The sequence below is a fragment of the Conger conger genome, chromosome 5 (assembly GCF_963514075.1).
Source record: "Conger conger chromosome 5, fConCon1.1, whole genome shotgun sequence".
NCBI lineage: Eukaryota > Metazoa > Chordata > Actinopteri > Anguilliformes > Congridae > Conger > Conger conger.
The window spans coordinates 26,249,545-26,268,774 of NC_083764.1; the positions used below are offsets into that span (position 1 = coordinate 26,249,545).

At 39.5% G+C, this 19,230-nt stretch overlaps 1 protein-coding gene across 3 annotated transcripts in view; it reads right to left on the reverse strand.

Moving 5' to 3' along the window:
- Window positions 1-6,012, reverse strand: part of LOC133128132 (protein jagged-2-like) — a 44,007-nt gene extending 37,995 nt beyond the window's left edge. For 2 of the 3 annotated variants that reach the window (XM_061241437.1, XM_061241435.1), the window contains exons 1-2: window positions 5,652-6,012; window positions 4,756-5,079 (exon numbers count right to left, since the gene is read on the reverse strand). In XM_061241437.1, the coding sequence (XP_061097421.1) occupies window positions 4,756-5,079; window positions 5,652-5,720 (393 nt within the window). In that variant the 5' untranslated portion in view covers window positions 5,721-6,012. Of the gene's footprint in view, window positions 1-4,755; window positions 5,080-5,181; window positions 5,201-5,651 lie in introns of those variants that run through there. The other variant, XM_061241436.1, reaches the window with a different exon arrangement.
- Between the last annotated feature and the right edge of the window lie 13,218 nt (window positions 6,013-19,230).

Here is a 19,230-nt window from a genome sequence, read left to right on the forward strand (position 1 = left end):
ATGCAAATAACCACACATTACAATGGCGGTATGCAGGAGAGCATCTCTGAACACACAATATGTCAAACCTCTAAATGGATAGGCTACAGCAGACCAATAAGTCTTAAAAAATCAGTCTAATAAATATCTATTAAAGCACTCACTGAGTGTATATATAGTGCCAAAATACCTAATTGACTTAGATGAATATAACTGATTTAATGCCAGCGCTTGCATGCTTTCACATACTAATGCACTAAATAGCCAGGGCAGTGTAGATTTTGTAGATAAAGTGGTTCATTTAGGCAGCCACTGAATGTTTTGGAGCCTCTGTCTTAATATGCATGTATTAGCAGCAAGCAGACATGACAGAGCAAAAACAGAAGCTCTCACTGAGCTCAGACCGAGAAACAGACCGCCGGGGTGGACGACACATCATTTGGCGACCAAGGGTACACCTGAGTGTTCTGGGGCTTTCCAGAAAATTGCAGACTGTTTCCAGCGGAACTGAGAGAAGACACCCAAGCCTTGAATGGTAATCTAAAACCTCACAGAAGCTTCCTGGCAACAATTGAGCAACGCAAGGCTTCAGACAACACTATCCCATTCACCGGGAAATCAGCACAGAGCCGCTTTCAGCATTATTAGACTGGCCCAGTGAGCAGTATTTGCAGCCAATTCCCCATGTGGCAAGATAGCCTATGACAACCATTCAATAAGAACACCCTCATCTCCACATAACCGCCTTGTGCAGGAACAGAGCATTTTGTCTAATGAGTGCTTCACCTGAATGCATGGGCACCACATTTTAGGAAAGGACAGATCTTCCCCTATTTAAAGCATTTCTGCTTTCTGCTTTCTGGAACATAAGGGCATCCAAGCTCCATCCATCATTGAGGGGATAATGCAGCGACACTGTCAGAAAAGTCTTCCCTTTTCCCCCCAACACCCCAAATGCATCAAAATGACATGCAAAGAGGTCCTCCATGGTGACAAGATAAGAAAGGAACACCACTACCTTAATTGACTAAAAGCACTTAAAAAGATTGATCCTCCCCTTTTGGCAGGGGATTTGCTGACCTCTTGCCAAAATGAACTCTGGACTGTTTTTTCTTTTTATTTGATGTTTTTTAGCATGCATGTTATAATGTATAGCAAAAGAGGGTAAGGTTACCTTATTTATAGTAATAATAAAAGTGTTACGCTCTGTCATACAAGGTTAAGAAAGGACCAGAGTTTGGCTCTTGGAGTGCGACCAATGGTGGATTTATATGAAAATCCTGAATATTCGACTCTCAACTTCATTACCCTCGTGGCAGAAACTTAATTATGGGTAAATGGATGCACAAAATTCTTTGTCTTGATGTCATCGTTCAGGATGTCATTTCCTAATAGGCCTGGTTAGAGCTGGCTCCTGGAAATAAGTGTTCTCTCCCCTCCGCTTCTGTGACTAATGCATTCCAAGCAAAGGCACTGAAGCATCCTTCTGTCCATTACTTGCTCTGGGTTATAAAAAAGAAAATGTATATATTGCACTCTGACACAAGAGGCTTTTTGTTGAAGGCAGAGGCACAGGCAACTAGCGCAGAATGCCCCACTAACCTCAGACTTCCTGCCCACCCGCAGAGGGGGTCCAGAGCAAACAAATCAGGGCAGATGCCATAAATGTCTAATTGTAGTAGCAGGATGTTCAGAAATATAACAGGGCTAATATTTCCTCCAGGCAACTGAACACAACCCTTTCGTGAAAAATCCCTATCCATGGGAAGGCCTGAGATGAGCAATTAAGGCAGTTGACAGCACCTAAACCAAACATTGAAAAGTCAACCATCACACTATGAGGCACCACCTATTGCAAACATCAATATTGCAGTTACTATTACTATCTGATCAATATAGTGGTAAGTTACTATTACTAACCAATCAATATAGTTGTCAATAGCATTACTAATTGATCAAAATAGCAGACAGTTACCATTACTAATCGATAAAAATAGGGGTTGGTTACCTTTACTCACCCATCAATATAGTGGTCAGTTACCATTACTAACTGACCAATAAAGCAGTTAGTTAACATTTTTAAATGTCAAATAAAGCAGTCAGTTGTCTTTACTGTCATACATTATGTTGTGCTATTACCCATGTAAAATGTAGGGCTGTCAAGTGATAACGTATTCATATTTTTAAAGCGTGTTATCGCATGGAATTAATTATAATGGATTTTTTGTTTGTTTGTTTTAAATCATGCGTAAGATAAGCCAGTGAACTGGAGACCATTAGGGTGAGCGGAGAAGCAGGTTAAGGAGAAGGGCAGGAGGGTGTAAGATAATTGGGGAGGAATGGAGTGTTAAACAGTCGCCTAGCAACACACAGCAAGCCTCCAATCAAGTATGACTAAAGTTGTCATTCAACCTTGGAATGTGGAATGTGGTAGCCCTTTGCTTAAATGGGACTTTCCAACTGTTATTTCACCGTCAATAGAAGAGTTCTTTCACTGAGGACACCGAGGCCCTTATTGCCCATTCAGATGGGAGTAGTTTACGAAAAAGGAGGTAACGTCGCCCCAAAGCTTCAGTGTCGAATGCAACACGCCTAGCTCAGACCCTCCTCTTCAATACCCTCCTCCTCCACTTCAATACCGAGCACTGTTGATTGAACGTGCTGCATCGATTTGACATGTAGAAAACTGTACATGGATATCCATAAATAGACATGAGTTACTTAACAAATGACACAAAAAACCAACAAATACTGTTGGTTTACTGTAGTGCCACATATTGGACTGGGCCCAACACAGAGGGTAAATGGTGTAGTTCTCCAAGAGTTCAAAATACAAACCAAAGGAGTCACCCACTTTGCACATCATGTTCTGTACTGGAAGTCTCACACCAGATATGGTATGTTAACTTTCTTACAATTTTAAAACCATGTGGGCAAACTGATTCAATCAAGAGCACTGTTCATTCGCCCCCAACTGACCAGAATAAATTTACCTATAAACGTTTGTTATTATGGTTATAATTCCTAAGGGATTCAGCACACAATCTAACTTTAATTTTGTCTTTGGCAGGCAGCCCTATGAAGACGAGGACATGTTCACCAGGAAAGGAAGGCTGAGCGAGTACGGTACACCCCACCGCATCACACACCAGAACAGCGTGTTTGGCTAATTGGACACCTTACTGAAATTATTACTGTAGTTATTCCACGCACACCGACAGAATACGTAAAAACAGAAAATGTATTATGCTTGTCCGACAGGTGGCGGCCCCACTGTCTGTAAGAGGTGCTAGATATCTATTTACAATACACTGTAGATGGAGTTACAAGGAGCACACTTCGAACGGACGTCGAGGCAGGGGGAAACATTCCAATTTAATTAGCTTACAAGGAACAGTATATATGTACAAAGGCGAAAACGGCACAACTGCGAAATTCGAATTAAATAAAATGTTATCACCCGATAAAATTTAGCATAAAGCCATTTTGAGTACGCAATGGTTAGAGTTTTAGTGGATATAATTGTATATATATTCATAATAAGGAGACAATTAACTTCCAACGCGACTCACCACCTACCTATAACCACCCCCTCTCCACTGGTAAAACGGGCTACAAATTAACATTAATAAACCAATAGATGTTCTCCAGTTTTATATTAGCTGACTGCTGAGCAACGCAAAACTCCAGAACCCCGACAGGTATTCGGTTACCAATAACAGAGTAGTTCCACTCACTGTCGACAGACGCTCGGATGACAGGCTCCATGCACGCGCTCAACGCTTTGCTGGGCACCCGTCCAGGGGTGAAAGTGAATACACCAGCTACAGAATATCTCTAGTGGTGCTCTCCTGCAGTACCTTCGTGCTCGCCTTTACTGCTTATCTCTTACCAGACACGTACTCTTGGCAGCAATGTCAGCGACAAGGGCATTAATCACCAGTTTTTAGTGCAGAATTGCGTTTTTCAGGGTGGTCCAAATGAATACAGTGCAAAGTAAATCTTCATTAATATTTTTAAAAAGGCACGTGCTTAATATTATTGCATATTTATATATTTAGGTACAACAAATCTTATATGGCACTGAGTAATTTGGATGAGTGTAAACACGCTCCCCATCTGCAGGGCAAGTCGCGCGCACTTCACGCGCCATTGTGCCCGCTGGGCTGTTTGGCACACGCACCAGAAAAAGCAACCGGCACGAATTTTCCTCCGGGACGGTAGTCACCTCATTTGCACTGCACCACTACGCTGACAAGGCAATAGATTCTTAAAACTAAAAGCTAGACTTTCCTCTTACTGACATACAAGAAAGTAGTAAACATATTATGTTAGAAGATATTAAATATACAAATCCGTTAACGGATTTTCCCATTTCCCAGTTCCCATTAAGAGTACTGTTGGAAGTATAAATCATGAACCACTGGTCTTCACGTCCTCTACTGGACTGTTTATTCGGGCTATTGCTTTTATTTTCAGTAGCATTCCGAACATGTGACAACTCCTTTCATCAACAACCAGAAGCCCTGAACATTGGATGGCACTCAGTTCGGCCAACAATTAGCCTACGGACCTCAAAGAAAGGCATCGACATATGATCAATATGACGGAACACGACATAGCGATTAGGTGTAGGTCTCTCCACTTTAATGGAATGCGAATACATTTGACCGACTAAATGTATAATCTAGATTCTTGATTATCACATTTTTATCGGATAGGTAATGCCATAAAGATACACATCGGCCGTAATTAATTTGTATAAAATGTACTCACCGGCCAAGCAAACTGGAAAGGGATAACAATCTTCCCAGCATCATTCAATTTATTTGAATTTGTTTTAGTATTCTTAAAAGAAAAAATATTTCCACCAAGGACGTCAGTAGATCCCACTCCGTAGGTGCATGCTCCCGTGATAGTGACCACTGATTGGTAGTACTCCTTTAAACAGACTTTAAAGTAAGTATCGCACTCGTCCCGGGTACAGCGGAGATCCAGCGCGTTTCTTCTGCCGTCGCAGCACTCCCCGTCCAACAACTCGCCGTTTACATTCTGTACACCAATCAGCTGCAGCTCGAAATAGCCAGAGGACTGGGACATCTAAAAATAACATTAAAATGGAAAATTATTAAAACTAAACAACGTGCATCCAGGAGCAATACATGGTACACAGCAACATAACATATCAAATATCAAAGTTACATAGCTGTTCGCTTATTCCCGCTCAAAGAAGCAGTGTTTAGGCGTTTTCCTTCATGGAACGCATTCACTACACTATTCCGCCCTTACTTGGTTTAATTCCTAGTAAATTAACACCACATGGTTTGCTAATACCTGCAGTGATTTAGAAACTGTATTCGAAAACTGAGGATAGCCGTTTTAATTACAACGCAAATTATTTAAAATATTTAACGTGTGCATTAATACGCGAATGTCAACACACTATAAATCAAATTTAAACTAAGTTATATTTCATGTTGACAGACAGAAATGCGAGATCACATGCTTAAAATGAAATACGCCTGCGTAATTGAATAAAATATACAAACAAAACGCTGCAGCCCATTCGTTAAACGGATGATCGAATCATTTCATACCCTCAAACTTTTGACTCGATTACTTAAACATACATTAAGCAAATTTCTAATACATGAAAACAGCTGTCCTTTTACCTTTGTCCATGACGTCAGCAGCAGCAACACTATTGAAAAGCAATTCGTAATCCTATTATAATTCCACATGCCTCCTATCAATTAGTGTTATCATGAAGGATAAACAAGGAGCAAAAAATGAAAACCAGCCGTTTACCGGCGACGGGATCTTCCGTTCCTGGCATGCAAAATACCAGATTGTTATTTTTTCCTACAGTATTTCTAAATGGAAGAGAAGCATTAGATGCTTGTTTGGGTATAACCGACGCCGCACACTGATGGTCCAGCCTAGCGTCTCTCCCTCCGTCAAATCACTCTACGCAACGGATCTGTTTCACAGCTAAAGGAAAGCCCAGAGTTGTGCCTGTGATCGACAGCTATGCCAGCCACTCACGAAGCCGGGTTCTAGCACTTGTAGGAGGCCAGTTATAAGCCAACCAAAGGCTCGGAGGCGGGGTATTTATAAAAACTTGCGTTGCTTCGTTCATTAAGCGGGGATGTGAGTTTTACTTTTAATTTTTAGAGTGAGTGAATGTATGTGACATTCAGTAATATATACTTGACAGAATGCATAATACAGCGGGGGTCAACGCTTCACAGTCGGTAGCTTGAGTAAATCCTAGAGCCCAAGATACGCATGTGTTGTTTTCGATCGGCGACCATTGGTCGCACCACCCATTGACAGTAACATACAGGTTTAGCTTTTTTTTCATTCTTTTGAGGTTGTGCAGGTGGATTATTGTCGTATAAATCGAATACAGTGATAATTGTTTTTGTGTCATGATTGAAATATGGGGTTTCAGTTGACATTTGACAGTGCTATTCACCTACAGGTTTCGCTTACATGACGTCTATATTCTCGGTAGCAAATGGCAACTAAATAGCTGTCAAAACATTTAATATTTTAAGTACAGGAATCCCAAAACAGTAGTCACAAAATAATATTGAAGTTCAACCTGAAATATCTTGTCAATGGCTTAATTGGGATACAAGTGGACTCAGGTGTGCAGAAAAATGCAGAGATGTGTCGAATGTTCTTGCCTTTTACAGCAGTGGTATTCAACCTCGGTGCTGGCTCTTCGTGTGTGGTTTTCGTTCGCACCACATTTGCAATCACAGAATAACAAACTGTTTTTTTTTTCTTAATTAGGTGCTTTTCATGTCTAGATACATTTTGTTTACCCTCTTAAGCCACATTATGCCAGAAATGGCTATGTGTACCATGAAGAATAAAAGTCCCATGTTCACATTGTGCTATTGCAAATAATTGCAACAAAACAGAGGTAGCAAAACACTTTAAATCAGGGATGTGCAAGATGGGAAGTATCTGTTTCTGGATTTCAGACCAATTTCTGCTCTTAATTCTTTAATTATCCCAATGATTTACACAATCTGCCTTTATAGCCACATTCTGTGATATAAACAGCAGCTGTTACATGTTTCTGTCGTGTAGCAATTCAGTGTGGTCTAATTAACGAGTTAATCGGTCATCGTGCATATAGCCAATTAGCTGATTGAGCCTGGATAACTGGTGGCAGCAAAATCCTGCATACACACCAGCCCTCCTTGACTGGAGTTGCCCACCCTGTTTTAAATGATCAAATTCAGGACTGAGGGGAGTCAACAGGCTCCTTAATAGCACAATGCAGGCCTGTTATAATTTTCTCTGTCTTTGAATTCTTCATTATCCTCCAAATGGTTAGTGGCCTCATGTCCACTCTTTCATCAATTAGGAGCTTATTGATTCACTCCAGTCCTGAATTTGATCAGTTAGAATAGAGTTTACCTAATTTTGCAAAGTAGTTTCTAAAACAGCGCATTGTGAACATGGGCTGACTTTTATTCTGCCTCGCTATTTCTGACAATGTGGCTTAAGACGGTCAATAATCATTCTAAACATGAAAATCACCTTATTGAGAAAAAATAACAGCTTGATAAAATTCTGGGATTGCAAATGTGGTTGGAACTAAACTCACACACAGGGGGTCCCCAGGGCTTAATTTGAATGCTACTGCTTCACAGAATATCAGCTTGGCCATCAGCGCCCTCTTCAGTGCACTTGCGCTACCAGGGATGCTACTGTGACCAGACTAGCAACTCTCAAACTGCAGAAGAGACTTTGGAGTTATCTGCCTTTCTTACTAACATTTCAGTGACTGTTTTGCAACAACTCTCTAAAGCAGTGGTTCTCAAACTAATTTCTGGGGACCCCCGTGTGCTTACTCAATAAGGTTGTTGAACAGGTGTTTGAGTTCTTTCAAAATGTTATCCTTAAACTTACTGGTTTGGTTCCTTATGATTTGCTTGGTCTTTAAATTCTTCACTATCTATCATGGTTAGCTTCAGTGCCCAGATGTCCACACTTTCACCAGTTAGGTGCCTATTAATTAATCGCAATCTTTAATTAGATACATTTATGTAATTATGTAAATATAGCACAATAACCCCAGTGTGAATATGAAAACTTTATTTTCCATCGTATGCAAAGTTAGTAATGTGGCTTAAGAGGGTTGTTTGATGTGCTGTTTCTGATATTCTGCACGACTGCCACAAATCCAACCTTTTTTCAGATGCATCCCTGCAACCGAATCTATATATCCCAAATGCATCAAATCACCAAATGTCAATGTTGATGTATGAGGTTTACCAATGGCCACTGCTGTGCATGATATACTAAATATAAATTAATGTATTAAGATATTCATATCAGCCTGATAGCAGATTTTATGTCATGTTGAATGGGAATCGAGAGAGAGATGTGTTATTGCTTATGTATGCACCTTTCAGTGCCACTGTAACTTTTATTGGAACAAAGTGACACGGGACTGTGGTTATTTTATAACTATCATATGCCTGTGAAACTGCACATCAATACATTGTTTTATTTATTGAACCAAAGTTGAAGGGAAAATAAAGGTTTATTAGTTTATTAGTATTTGTCATTTTGGATACCTGGGCTGTAATTCTGAGTCGCTAGCCATACAAGATTTTGAAACTAATTATGATCAATCAAATTTTATGAATCTAGGTATATTCAAATTATATTTCAAGCTTACTTACAGTAAATAAAGCTGTCCCTCAAGGTTCTGTTTTATTAATTATTTGGGTCATGGAATATATCCAGAAAAGATATATTTGTATGCTGATGACACACTTATTTAGACCACTTTATTAGGTAGACCTGTACAGAAGCTTATTAATGAATGCAAATATCAAAACAACCAATAAAAAGACTCAATTAAAGATTCATATAGATTAAATTCAAGTGCATATAACGTGCACTCTTTAAATGCACTTTATTTGAATCTTTAGGATGTTGGGCAAACTACCAAATCCAATCTCTAACCTTATAACAATAATAATAATATTACTGGATCCACTGCACTAGATCCACTAATCTAATTATTTTAAATGTACCCAGGGTGTACCCGAGGCTTAGTAAAACTGCCTTCTCTTTCTATGCATCTTGGGCATGGAATGAGCTGTACATTATTTAGGAAATTATTATTTTGGACATACTTTCTCCTTTGAGTACTGTGGCACGTTTGCTCAGTTTGCGGGAAGGATGCAGGGCTTTCCGAGGACCACGTCCACTGGTAAGTAGGCACACACCTGGACGATATTGCGAATAAGTCCAGGAGTTTGGAAGGTGTGCTTGTTTCCACAGTAGGCGGCTGAGACCAGGAACCTGTAAGAGAGGAGAGAGAGAGACCTGAGACCCGAGAGTGCCAAAAAGTTCCAAAAAGCTAAGTGAGTCAGGTTATTATTTTTTATTTTTTACTTTGTTATCTTAGTTGATAATTTTTTCCCCAGAAACCACGAGGGGGAAGGGCAAATAGTTTTTGTGCCCTCCATGTGTCCTCCATGTTTGGGACAACATTGTTGCCTCTTGTTTTTTAAAGATATTTTTAAGGACTTTTTCAGCTTTATTGGACAGTATAGTATAGAGAGACAGGAAGAATGGGAGCAAGAGAGAGGGAAAGACATGCGACAAATGTCAGACGGTCGGATTCGAACCGCCAACGTCGCGGCTCGCAATGAGCATGCGGTCCGTGCTCTACAGGCTGCGCCATCGAGACACCTGCTTGTTGCCTCTTGTTTGCCACAATTTTAGATTTTGAATCACACAATTAACATGGCACAATCTCAGATTTTATTAAAGGGTATTTTTATGCATTTTGGTTTCACCATGTAGAAATTACAGCAGTGTTTATACATAGTCCTCCCATTTCAGGGCACCATAATATAAAATGCTGGTATAAGTGAGCTCTCAGCACCTAGTCTTTCTTCTAGTCTTTCTATCACCTTTGGAAATTATTATTGCTGTTTATCAACATGAGGATCAAAGTTAAAAAAGCTATTATGAGACTGATAAACAATAATGGTTTGAATCTTAGGCTTACCAAAATCAACTGTTTGGAACATAATTATGAATAAAGAGCACTGGTGAGCAGCTTACTAATCAAAAAGCGACTGGCAGGCCAAGGAAGACCTCCACAGCTGATGACAGAAGAACACCTGTCCATCAGATCAGAAACTCTCTTCAGGAGTGGATTTGTCAATGACCACTGTTTGCAGAATACTTGACTGGAAATACAGAGGTGAAACTGCAAGATGCAAACCACTGGTTAGCTGCAAAAACAGGATGGCCAGAATTAGTTTGCCAAGAACTAAAAGATCCAAAGCATATCACCTCACAGTCGTGGGGGTGTTATGGCCTGGACATGTATGGCTGCTGAAAGGTACTGGCTCACTTATCTTCATTGATGATATAACTGCTTGTGGTAGTAGCAAAATTAATTCTGAAGTGTATAGACACAACCGATCTGCTCAACTTCAACCCGTGAATGACACAACCTATATTCCATAGTTTCACTAGCGTATAAAAATGAAGTAACTAGCAGGCAAAATCCCCTGAAATGTCAATTCAGAAAACACAGATGGTAATTTACCATTATAAGTTGGGCAATAGGTTCAACAAAAATTCATAAACAGTGAAACATACCACTTAGCACTTTAATGGCCATAAAGGCATAAAGCATATGGAATGGTTGCAAACTTGCCAGAAAGAGAATGCAAATGCATATTATCCCCATGAACGGTAAGGAAGATGGTGAGGGAGACCCTCAAAGACTGCAGTTTAAGAATTGTGTATTGGGGTCAGCAAGTCTAAAAGAATAAGATAAAATGGCACCTCCATACCAACAAACTCTTTCAAAGGGCCATCGACATGTTTGGTGGCCTGTTTGGCGGCCTCAACAGTCACCAGGTCTCAATCCAATAGATCAACTTTGGGATGTGGTGGAACAGGACCATGAATGTGCAGCAGACAAATCTGCTGCAACTGCGTGATGCTGTCATGTCAACCTGGACCAGAATCTGTAAGGAATGTTTCTAGCACTTTGTTGGATCCATGCCATGGACAATTCAAGCTGTTCTAGCGGCAAAAGAAAGTCCTACCCAGTACTAGAAATGTGTACCTACTGTATATGTTTTTGCCATCCCTCCATATTAACACATAAAAGTATTCTTTTGTCCCTTTGTGGTCTTCGCTGACAGATATGTATACTGTAGTGGCAGAGTGGTCCCAGTCCAGCAGTAAAGAGCCCTGCATCATGGAGTCCTCTCTCACAGAGTTCAGCTGATAAGCCCGTGTCATTATCCCTGCTCAGAAGATAAGCCCCTGACAGAAGTGACTCACCTGCTACACCTTTTATATGTTGCTGAAGACTCAAGTGTTCTCTGAAACACTTGAGAAAAGGGAATGTAAATAAAAGGGAATGTAAATCCTAGGAACTTATACAGTATCCAGTGTATGCTTTAGGGTATAAGCAGTATACACTTTTCATGCTATATATTCTTTAGTATGATGTGGCAACGTACTGTGTTTATGGTAAACACACACACACACACACACACACACACAGCAGTGCTAGTGATCAGTACTGAGTCACGTTTGGGTTGAAATGAGTCTAAGGAATAAAGATTAAATCTGTGACATGTAGCCCCAAATATTGTGCTTTGAATGACTGAACTTGCACTCAAATCTTCCTTCTGTAACAGACTGATGATTGCCTTCAGATTGATTCTTTTGGATCCAAAAGAAGATTACCCAAAAGGTAATAATGTATAATAGACCTTAAAAACTGGCTTGCTAAATGTTGACACCAATATTACTTAAACATAGGGACTGCAAACCTGTGCTGACACACTTCAGAAGTGCAAACTCAAACATAAATCTGTTCCATTTTTCACAGGATCCATTCTTTGGTGGTCCGCAATCCGCACTGTGTGACGCAAAAATTCCTGCCTCTTTAATCTCCTTCCATCACCTATGACCAGAATTGTGGGAAGTGTTTTTGTGCTCAGGAAGTTCAAATCAAACAATTGCGGCATCCTTGGCATCCAAACCCAAGGAATTTTCCTTGGAGGATGTGACACATACCCAGCTCCTTAGTCGGCACAGAATTTAACATTCAGTGAAGTAATCTGGAAAAGTGAGACAAAATGAGGGCCTTTGGGCACAAATACCAGGAATGGGCTTGGCATTAAAAGAGGGATGGTCATGCAGGCAAGAACGTAATCCCCACTGTGAAGTAAGGTGGTGGATATGTGAAGTTGTGGAGCTGTTTTGCATCCAAGGGCCCTGAGAACCTTATGGCATGTATGGCATCATGGACTCCAACATGTACCAGATTTTACACCAAAATGTACAGTGATTACTTGTGCTTAGAAACACTGGACAAATTCCCTTAAAAATTTGAGGACAATATCACCACAAATTCTGCATTATTTTTTCTCATCCATGTCTAGGTTTTCAAAAAGGACATTTGGAGACTCCAAAAGGACACATGGAAACTACACGATATTATTGGTCTTATGAGGTGTAAAATACTGCATTTTGCTTACTAAATTATAAAACGCCTTTTATCCTGAAAAAAAAAAGTGTTTGCACTTCCCCCTCGCCTGTCACCCTCCCTCACTGTACCAAACTCTCTCTCCTTGCCGCTATCCTCAGACAGCAACAGGTTGAGAAAATCATAAAAAATAGGTACAATAATCACAATATAACCATCTTGTATACTATATCTGTTATAAACATATTGAATAATTATATATTTTGAGAATGTATTTCGATGCTCATATAAAATGAGGTCACGTCACTGAAAATTCCCAAAATGCAGAGAAGGTGAGGTCCCCTCACATTTGTTTTACCACTGACAAATGACAAAATAAGGAACTGTTGTCGCTAAATGGCATATTAAAATAGGTTATTGAGATAGAACCGAGAATTTTAAAGCTTTCAAGCGGTATATCCTGCCGATGGTCTTGTGTTAAGTACTTTTTGTAGACATTTTCATTCATATGAATCAAAAGTGCCAATAATCCTGGATGGTACTGTTTGAAGAGACATAATCACATCAAAAGTAAAATTTTGGTGCAGGGATTAAAAAAAAGGAAATTGGATTAACTTTGACCCTTAACACAAGCATGAGTACTCCCTATCTTTGGTTTTCCTTTCACTGGTCATGGTGGTTTTTTGGTCAGAGCAAACACACTGAATAGATGGGCACTTCCCTCCCACTTCAATTCCCTGTCTGCCAGGAAGAAACAGGAAAACCTATATTCTCCAGGAAGGAGGCTAGCTTCTCATCTGCTTCAATTGGAAATGAATTATCTGAATTAAGTCTGTTTTTTCCTGTATTATGTACACATTTTGTCCTGCACTGGATAAGCTTTTACGTGGCAGCCGATATATGGAATACGACACAAGCAGTGAAGATATTCAATTCAACATGTGTTTGAACTGTTTAAGATCTGCCTCTTTAGCTAAATGCAGTTCGTAGGCAGTCCCATTCGCTGATTGAGCTGTAGCCTACGTAAATAACACATTAATTTCAGGTGATTGCACCAACATACATTAGTCAGGCTGAATTTTGCACTGCGTGTTTCATGTACATAAATCTGGCCCTGGGTGTCATTGGCGTAGCAATGATATGCTAGGCCACCAATAATCATTCCATGGTCAAAGTCTCTTGGATCATATCTCTTCCCCACCTTTTCTGCATGCCTTTATGCATGGAGTTGTTGTGTCACATGATTGGCTGATTAGATATTTGCATTAAAAAGCTGGTGTAGAGATGTACGTGATAAAGTGACGTAGATCAAATTATATCATGAATTTATTTCATTCATTTATTTAACATCTATACAAGCCATTTTCTTCATAATGTATGTATACATGACTACATATCTATATACTATGACCTCTAGCCATTCAGATCATTCTTGTTGCCAAGAATATATAAATCAGACACATTTTCTACAAGTTTATCTAAAAGCCACTGTTTTATGTGAAATATGGAAATATTCTTTCCAGAATTTTTTTTTTTCCAGTTTACTGAATAACCACTGGCACACCTGCCAAGGATCCCAGTTTGGAAACCCGTACACCAGTTGGCAATGGAACAGATTTTTCCACCTACAAATGAGTCGAATGTAAAAATAAAAAAAAGAATTGATAGAAAATGGCAGCCAATAGTGTATTCTATTGACAAACACACATGAACATGAACACATATACTGTGTTCTCAAACCTTCATCCGGTTTGAGAAGACTCCTTAAACAGACATGCTTTAGCCTGTGAGGCACACTTCCATGATTTCTCATTGTCCCTTTTACAGGAAAAGCATTTTTGACTCATGTTAATGACCAGGATCAGTGCTCAGTCATCCTTTCTCAGTTAAACCGGTCCTCTGGAATTACAAGAAGCAAATCTGCACCCTGGGGATAGAAAATGCAGAAGGACTCTGTGCCAGCATGTCAAAATTGTATCCAGTTCCAAACTGGCATTACAATGGCTGTAGCAGTTGGCAGCAGCCTACTTAGGGGTAATAAACAAAAAAAAGGAATAGGAGCTTTCCAAAAAGTGAACAGTTCCATAATGGCATGAAGAATAATTTCCTGTCGTGGGTGCATTCATACCCTTGTAAGCCAAAGTCAACATCAATTGTTACATAATGGTACTGAGTGATCATCTTCACACACACCCTGTTAAACAGAAGGGTTTTAACAGATAAAGCTGTCTTTTTCAAGATGACAATACCCTCATCCACCTGTGTCCCAATGTCTTCCCTCAAGCCCTTACGTCTAAGAGCTTGCGTACTTTCAATTATGTGTTTCTACGGACGTGACTGGGCTTGAGTGCACACGTATCCCACATTGTGCAGTAATAGGACAGACTGTATAATGACATCACCACCAATGTATCCGGTTGAATGTGCTTCTTAAACATGGGCCCAGTGCTGGTAGCAGCGGGTTACTTGAATTACTGTACTTGAGAATTTTCTTGAGAATACCTTTGTAATCAAAGTATCAAGGAATATGCTATATCGCACTTTGAATCCCTTCTGACTTGAGCAAGAATGCGTATTGAAGTGTCATGTTGTTTCCTAGTCGTTTAAGGGGGGTGACACTGATGTATATCCTGGGCTTTTCTGTCACCAGATGTAAAATTATGTCATATTCCTCATACAGAAATCCAGAAATTGGCAGACTTGGAGCATAAAGCCTGGCTACATGTGGTACTATAGCTTAACACCCCACCACCAATATGACACCGATGAGCCAAGACATTATGACCACCTGCCTGATATGCTATGACCCACCAAGGCATGGACTCCACAAGACCTCTGAAGGTATCTGGCACCCAGAAGTTAGCAGCAGATCCTTTAAGTCCTGTCAGTTGCGAGGTGGAGCTGCCATGGATCGGACTTGTTCCAGCACATCCCACAGATGCTCGATCGGATTTACAATTTGTGCAGTGTGGCAGGGTGCATTATCCCACTGAAAGATGCTACTGCCATCTGGGAATACCGTTGCTGTGAAGGCTGTATCTGGTCTGCAACGATGTTGAGGTAGGTGGCATGTGTCAAATTGACATCTATGTGAATGCCTGGACAGCAGAACATTGCCCAGAGCATCCCACTCCCTCCACCTTCTTCTTCCCACTATGCATCCTGGTACCATCTCTTCCCCAGGTCAGCAGTGAACACGTACCGGCCAACCACATGATGTAAAAGAAAAACGGGAAAACATTGGACCAGGCAACCTTTTTCTATTGCTCCAAGGTTCAGTTTCGATGATTACGTGTCCATTGTAGGTGCTTCCGACAGTGGACAGTGGTTAGCATGGGCACCAGTCTGCAGCAGTGCAGCCCCAGGCCCAAAAGGGTGTGATGCACTGTGTGTTGTGACACATTCCTCCTGAAACCATTATTAACATTTTCTGCAGCATGTGCCGCAGTAGCCCTTCTGTCGGTTCGGACCAAACGTGACAGCCTTTGTTGCCCTCACATATCAACGAGCCTTGGGTATCCAACACCCCTTTGCCGATTCATGGTTTGGCCCTTGTCAAAGTCACTCAGATCTTAAACACCTGCCCATTTCACTCGCATCCAACACGTTGACTACAAGAACCAACTGTTCACTTACCATCTGATATATCCCAGACCTTGACATGCCCTGTAGTTATGAGATAAACAACGTTATTTTCTTAATCTGTGAGTGGCCTTAATTTTTTGGCTCATCGATGTATATAGATACATATTCTGTGTTCATTACCTTGTAAAATGGTAAATGGCTGGCATTTATATAGCACATTTATCCAAAGCACTATACAATTCTTCTCATTCACCCATTCATATGTGTATTTTCAGAGGACAGAGGAAATAAAGACATCAGAGCACAAAATGCATGCTGTCTCTTGTTTTAGTGCAATGATTTAGTGCAATGATTTGTTCTGAATGCAAAACAGATTCTTGAGACATGACTAATACACACGCCCTACTGATGTTTAATAACGATAACATCATATCCAATATTACTTCTCCTGTATAGTTTCTGTTGGCGGGGTGATCCCACAGTAAAATATAATTGCACACAAACAGGAAACAGAAAATCAGGTTGTGTGCTCCAGTCAAATCCTACAAATTACTTCGGGGAGTTTTTATGATTTTCTGCATCTACTTTTATACTGTATTTATATTTACATTCATATTTTTTCTAACCACTGCTACAGAATGCCACTTCCCTCCTCATACTTCAAATGAGTAACTGCATTAGATTTAACCCTATCCATTTTGCCCCCTTGCGGTTCAGTCGTCAACATCCCAAATTATTGTTATGTGTTCATATTTATAGAATACAAAAGTGTGACATAATAAAACTGCAAATAGGCAATACAAGATTGTTAAAAACACTCTCTATTGGTGTCTCAGTGGCGTAGCCTGTACAGCACAATCCGCAAGCTCATTTGCGAGCCGCCTCCCCCTGGCCACACTCATTGTTTACTGCGCTCACCATGCCACAGACTAAAAGGCACATTGTTAGGATATGCCACTAAAAGGCATATCCTAACAATCCTTGATATGGCCAAAAATCATGTTCCAATATATGTAAGAACAAAAAATATACAAGTTGCATGAATAAACACAACGGCTTTTATTTCACGTCCGGCTGATATATTTACGGTTTAGTAGAAATATAAGTTTGTTTTGCTAATGATTTGATACAGACATATTTACAGAACCAAATATCCCACCTGGTTATGAAGGTTGGACTGTTTTTTATTTCGTAATCCTTTTGGCAATTTTTGAGAAAATTTTTTTTATATATATATATATTCCTAAACAAATGTCATCTTCAACTATTTCTTATTGTTGCATAAATGCATTACTAGGTAATTTCAGTACCAAACTAATGTACAACATGGTAAACTTCTTGTACAGGGTTTCCTTCCCTTTCCAACAAGGTATAATATGTCATATTCAGGTGACAGACCGTTTACTATAGATCAACCTGTAATTGTACTGGCTAATGGGGCTGTAGTTAATCTAATTTTGAAGTAAAGTTCAATTGGTTGGGAAAAATTAGGGTGAGTAATCCTTTGTAGAGAGCTTTTTGGACACTTTGGGCATGGTTTATAAAAACATACTCTGATAAATATGAACACGTGATGTGAAATTTTCTTTACATTTTGTATCAAAAACATTTTTTGGTAGAAGAATATGCTTTTCTAATCATTCATGTGTCTGGACATAAATGTATGCAGATATGTGTTTTGTATTTGGAGAGGTTTGGGGACACTTGAGGACATCTGGGTGCAGTTTTGGGAAAGCTTGTGTGGAATTTTAATGCCTGTTGATATCTTTATAATTAATAAATATAATAGATATAATTTATAAATATAGTAGTTCTGGGTTGGTCCTTGAGATATTCAGTGCTTTTTTTTTTGTATTTAGTAGATCCTTGCTCACTTTATGTACATGCTCTGGCACTTTGTGTCGCCTTCTTATTGTCTCCCAAATGACAAGCCTTTTATCCATAAATATGAAAAATCTGTGAGAAACATCTCATTTTCGAGCCTGAGGTACAGGAAGTGAAAGTTTCTATGGGATAGTCCCACCAGAATCATCCACAAACAAATCTGAGATAAAAATAAAATTGGTTGTATATTTTCTGACATTTACTATTACAGAGGGTCAAAATAAGCCCATACAACACATAACATTATGTTTATTGCATGTTTACTATTTCACCCCACCAAAATGTATTAAAAAAAAATAAAATAAATAAAAATTATATTTAAAAAGGTTAACTGGTTTTTAAGAGATGTCAAACACTGAATGGGATCAAATTGACCTCAAACAAAGGTCTTGTCTTGAGTATTGGAACCAAACCTCACAGTTTAAAACATTGGGCCTCATTTATCAAACTTGATCCAAATTAATTTCACCGTAAATCATTCAGAAATGCATTTACACAAATAATGTGGGATTTATCAAAGTTTTCAGACGTCAATTATTTTGTAGGATCAGAACAGACTTCACGAGTGCTCTCAGCTGTTCGTATTGTGTGTGGAAATTAAAGCATGTGATTGTAAAGCTAGTTTTACACTTTTATTATTCCATTCATTCATACTTTATTTTGATTTTGAGTGGCAAAATTATTTTAATAAGCCAATTATAATTATTCATATCATAGAAAAACGGAACTGGATTCAACATTAAAATTGGTGATGTAAAAAATTCCATAAAACACATAAAAAAGTTTGCTATAAATAGGACATACAAGTAATTGCTTTGATCTTCATTGTTATGGCTGACCTCTCTTTACATTAGATTTACATTTATTGCTTTATGAGATGACTGGGTACATGGCAAGCCTACTTCAGAGAGAGCGCAACTTTGGCTGAGCCAATTTATTTGGTGAGGCTCACAAGTCGGTTCTGACCATAGACAGAAAAAGAATGGTTCCACCTGCCCAGCCTGTGCAACACACTGAACCCAGAACACTGTCCAATTCCAAAACATTTTCAGGTTCTTTCCATCCTCAGCTTCTTGGGGACTGGCACAGTAAAAACATATTGCTGTCGCCATTCCTGGGTCATTCCAGACTGCATCGTTTCTCCTAGAATTTTATAACTTTGCCCCCAGTTTAATGTTAAACCATTTCTGTTTTACCTGTTCCATAGTACATGGAACTCGAGACAGAGTATATAGCAACAGCAGTATCTTCCTTTTCTCGTCACTGACATTCCA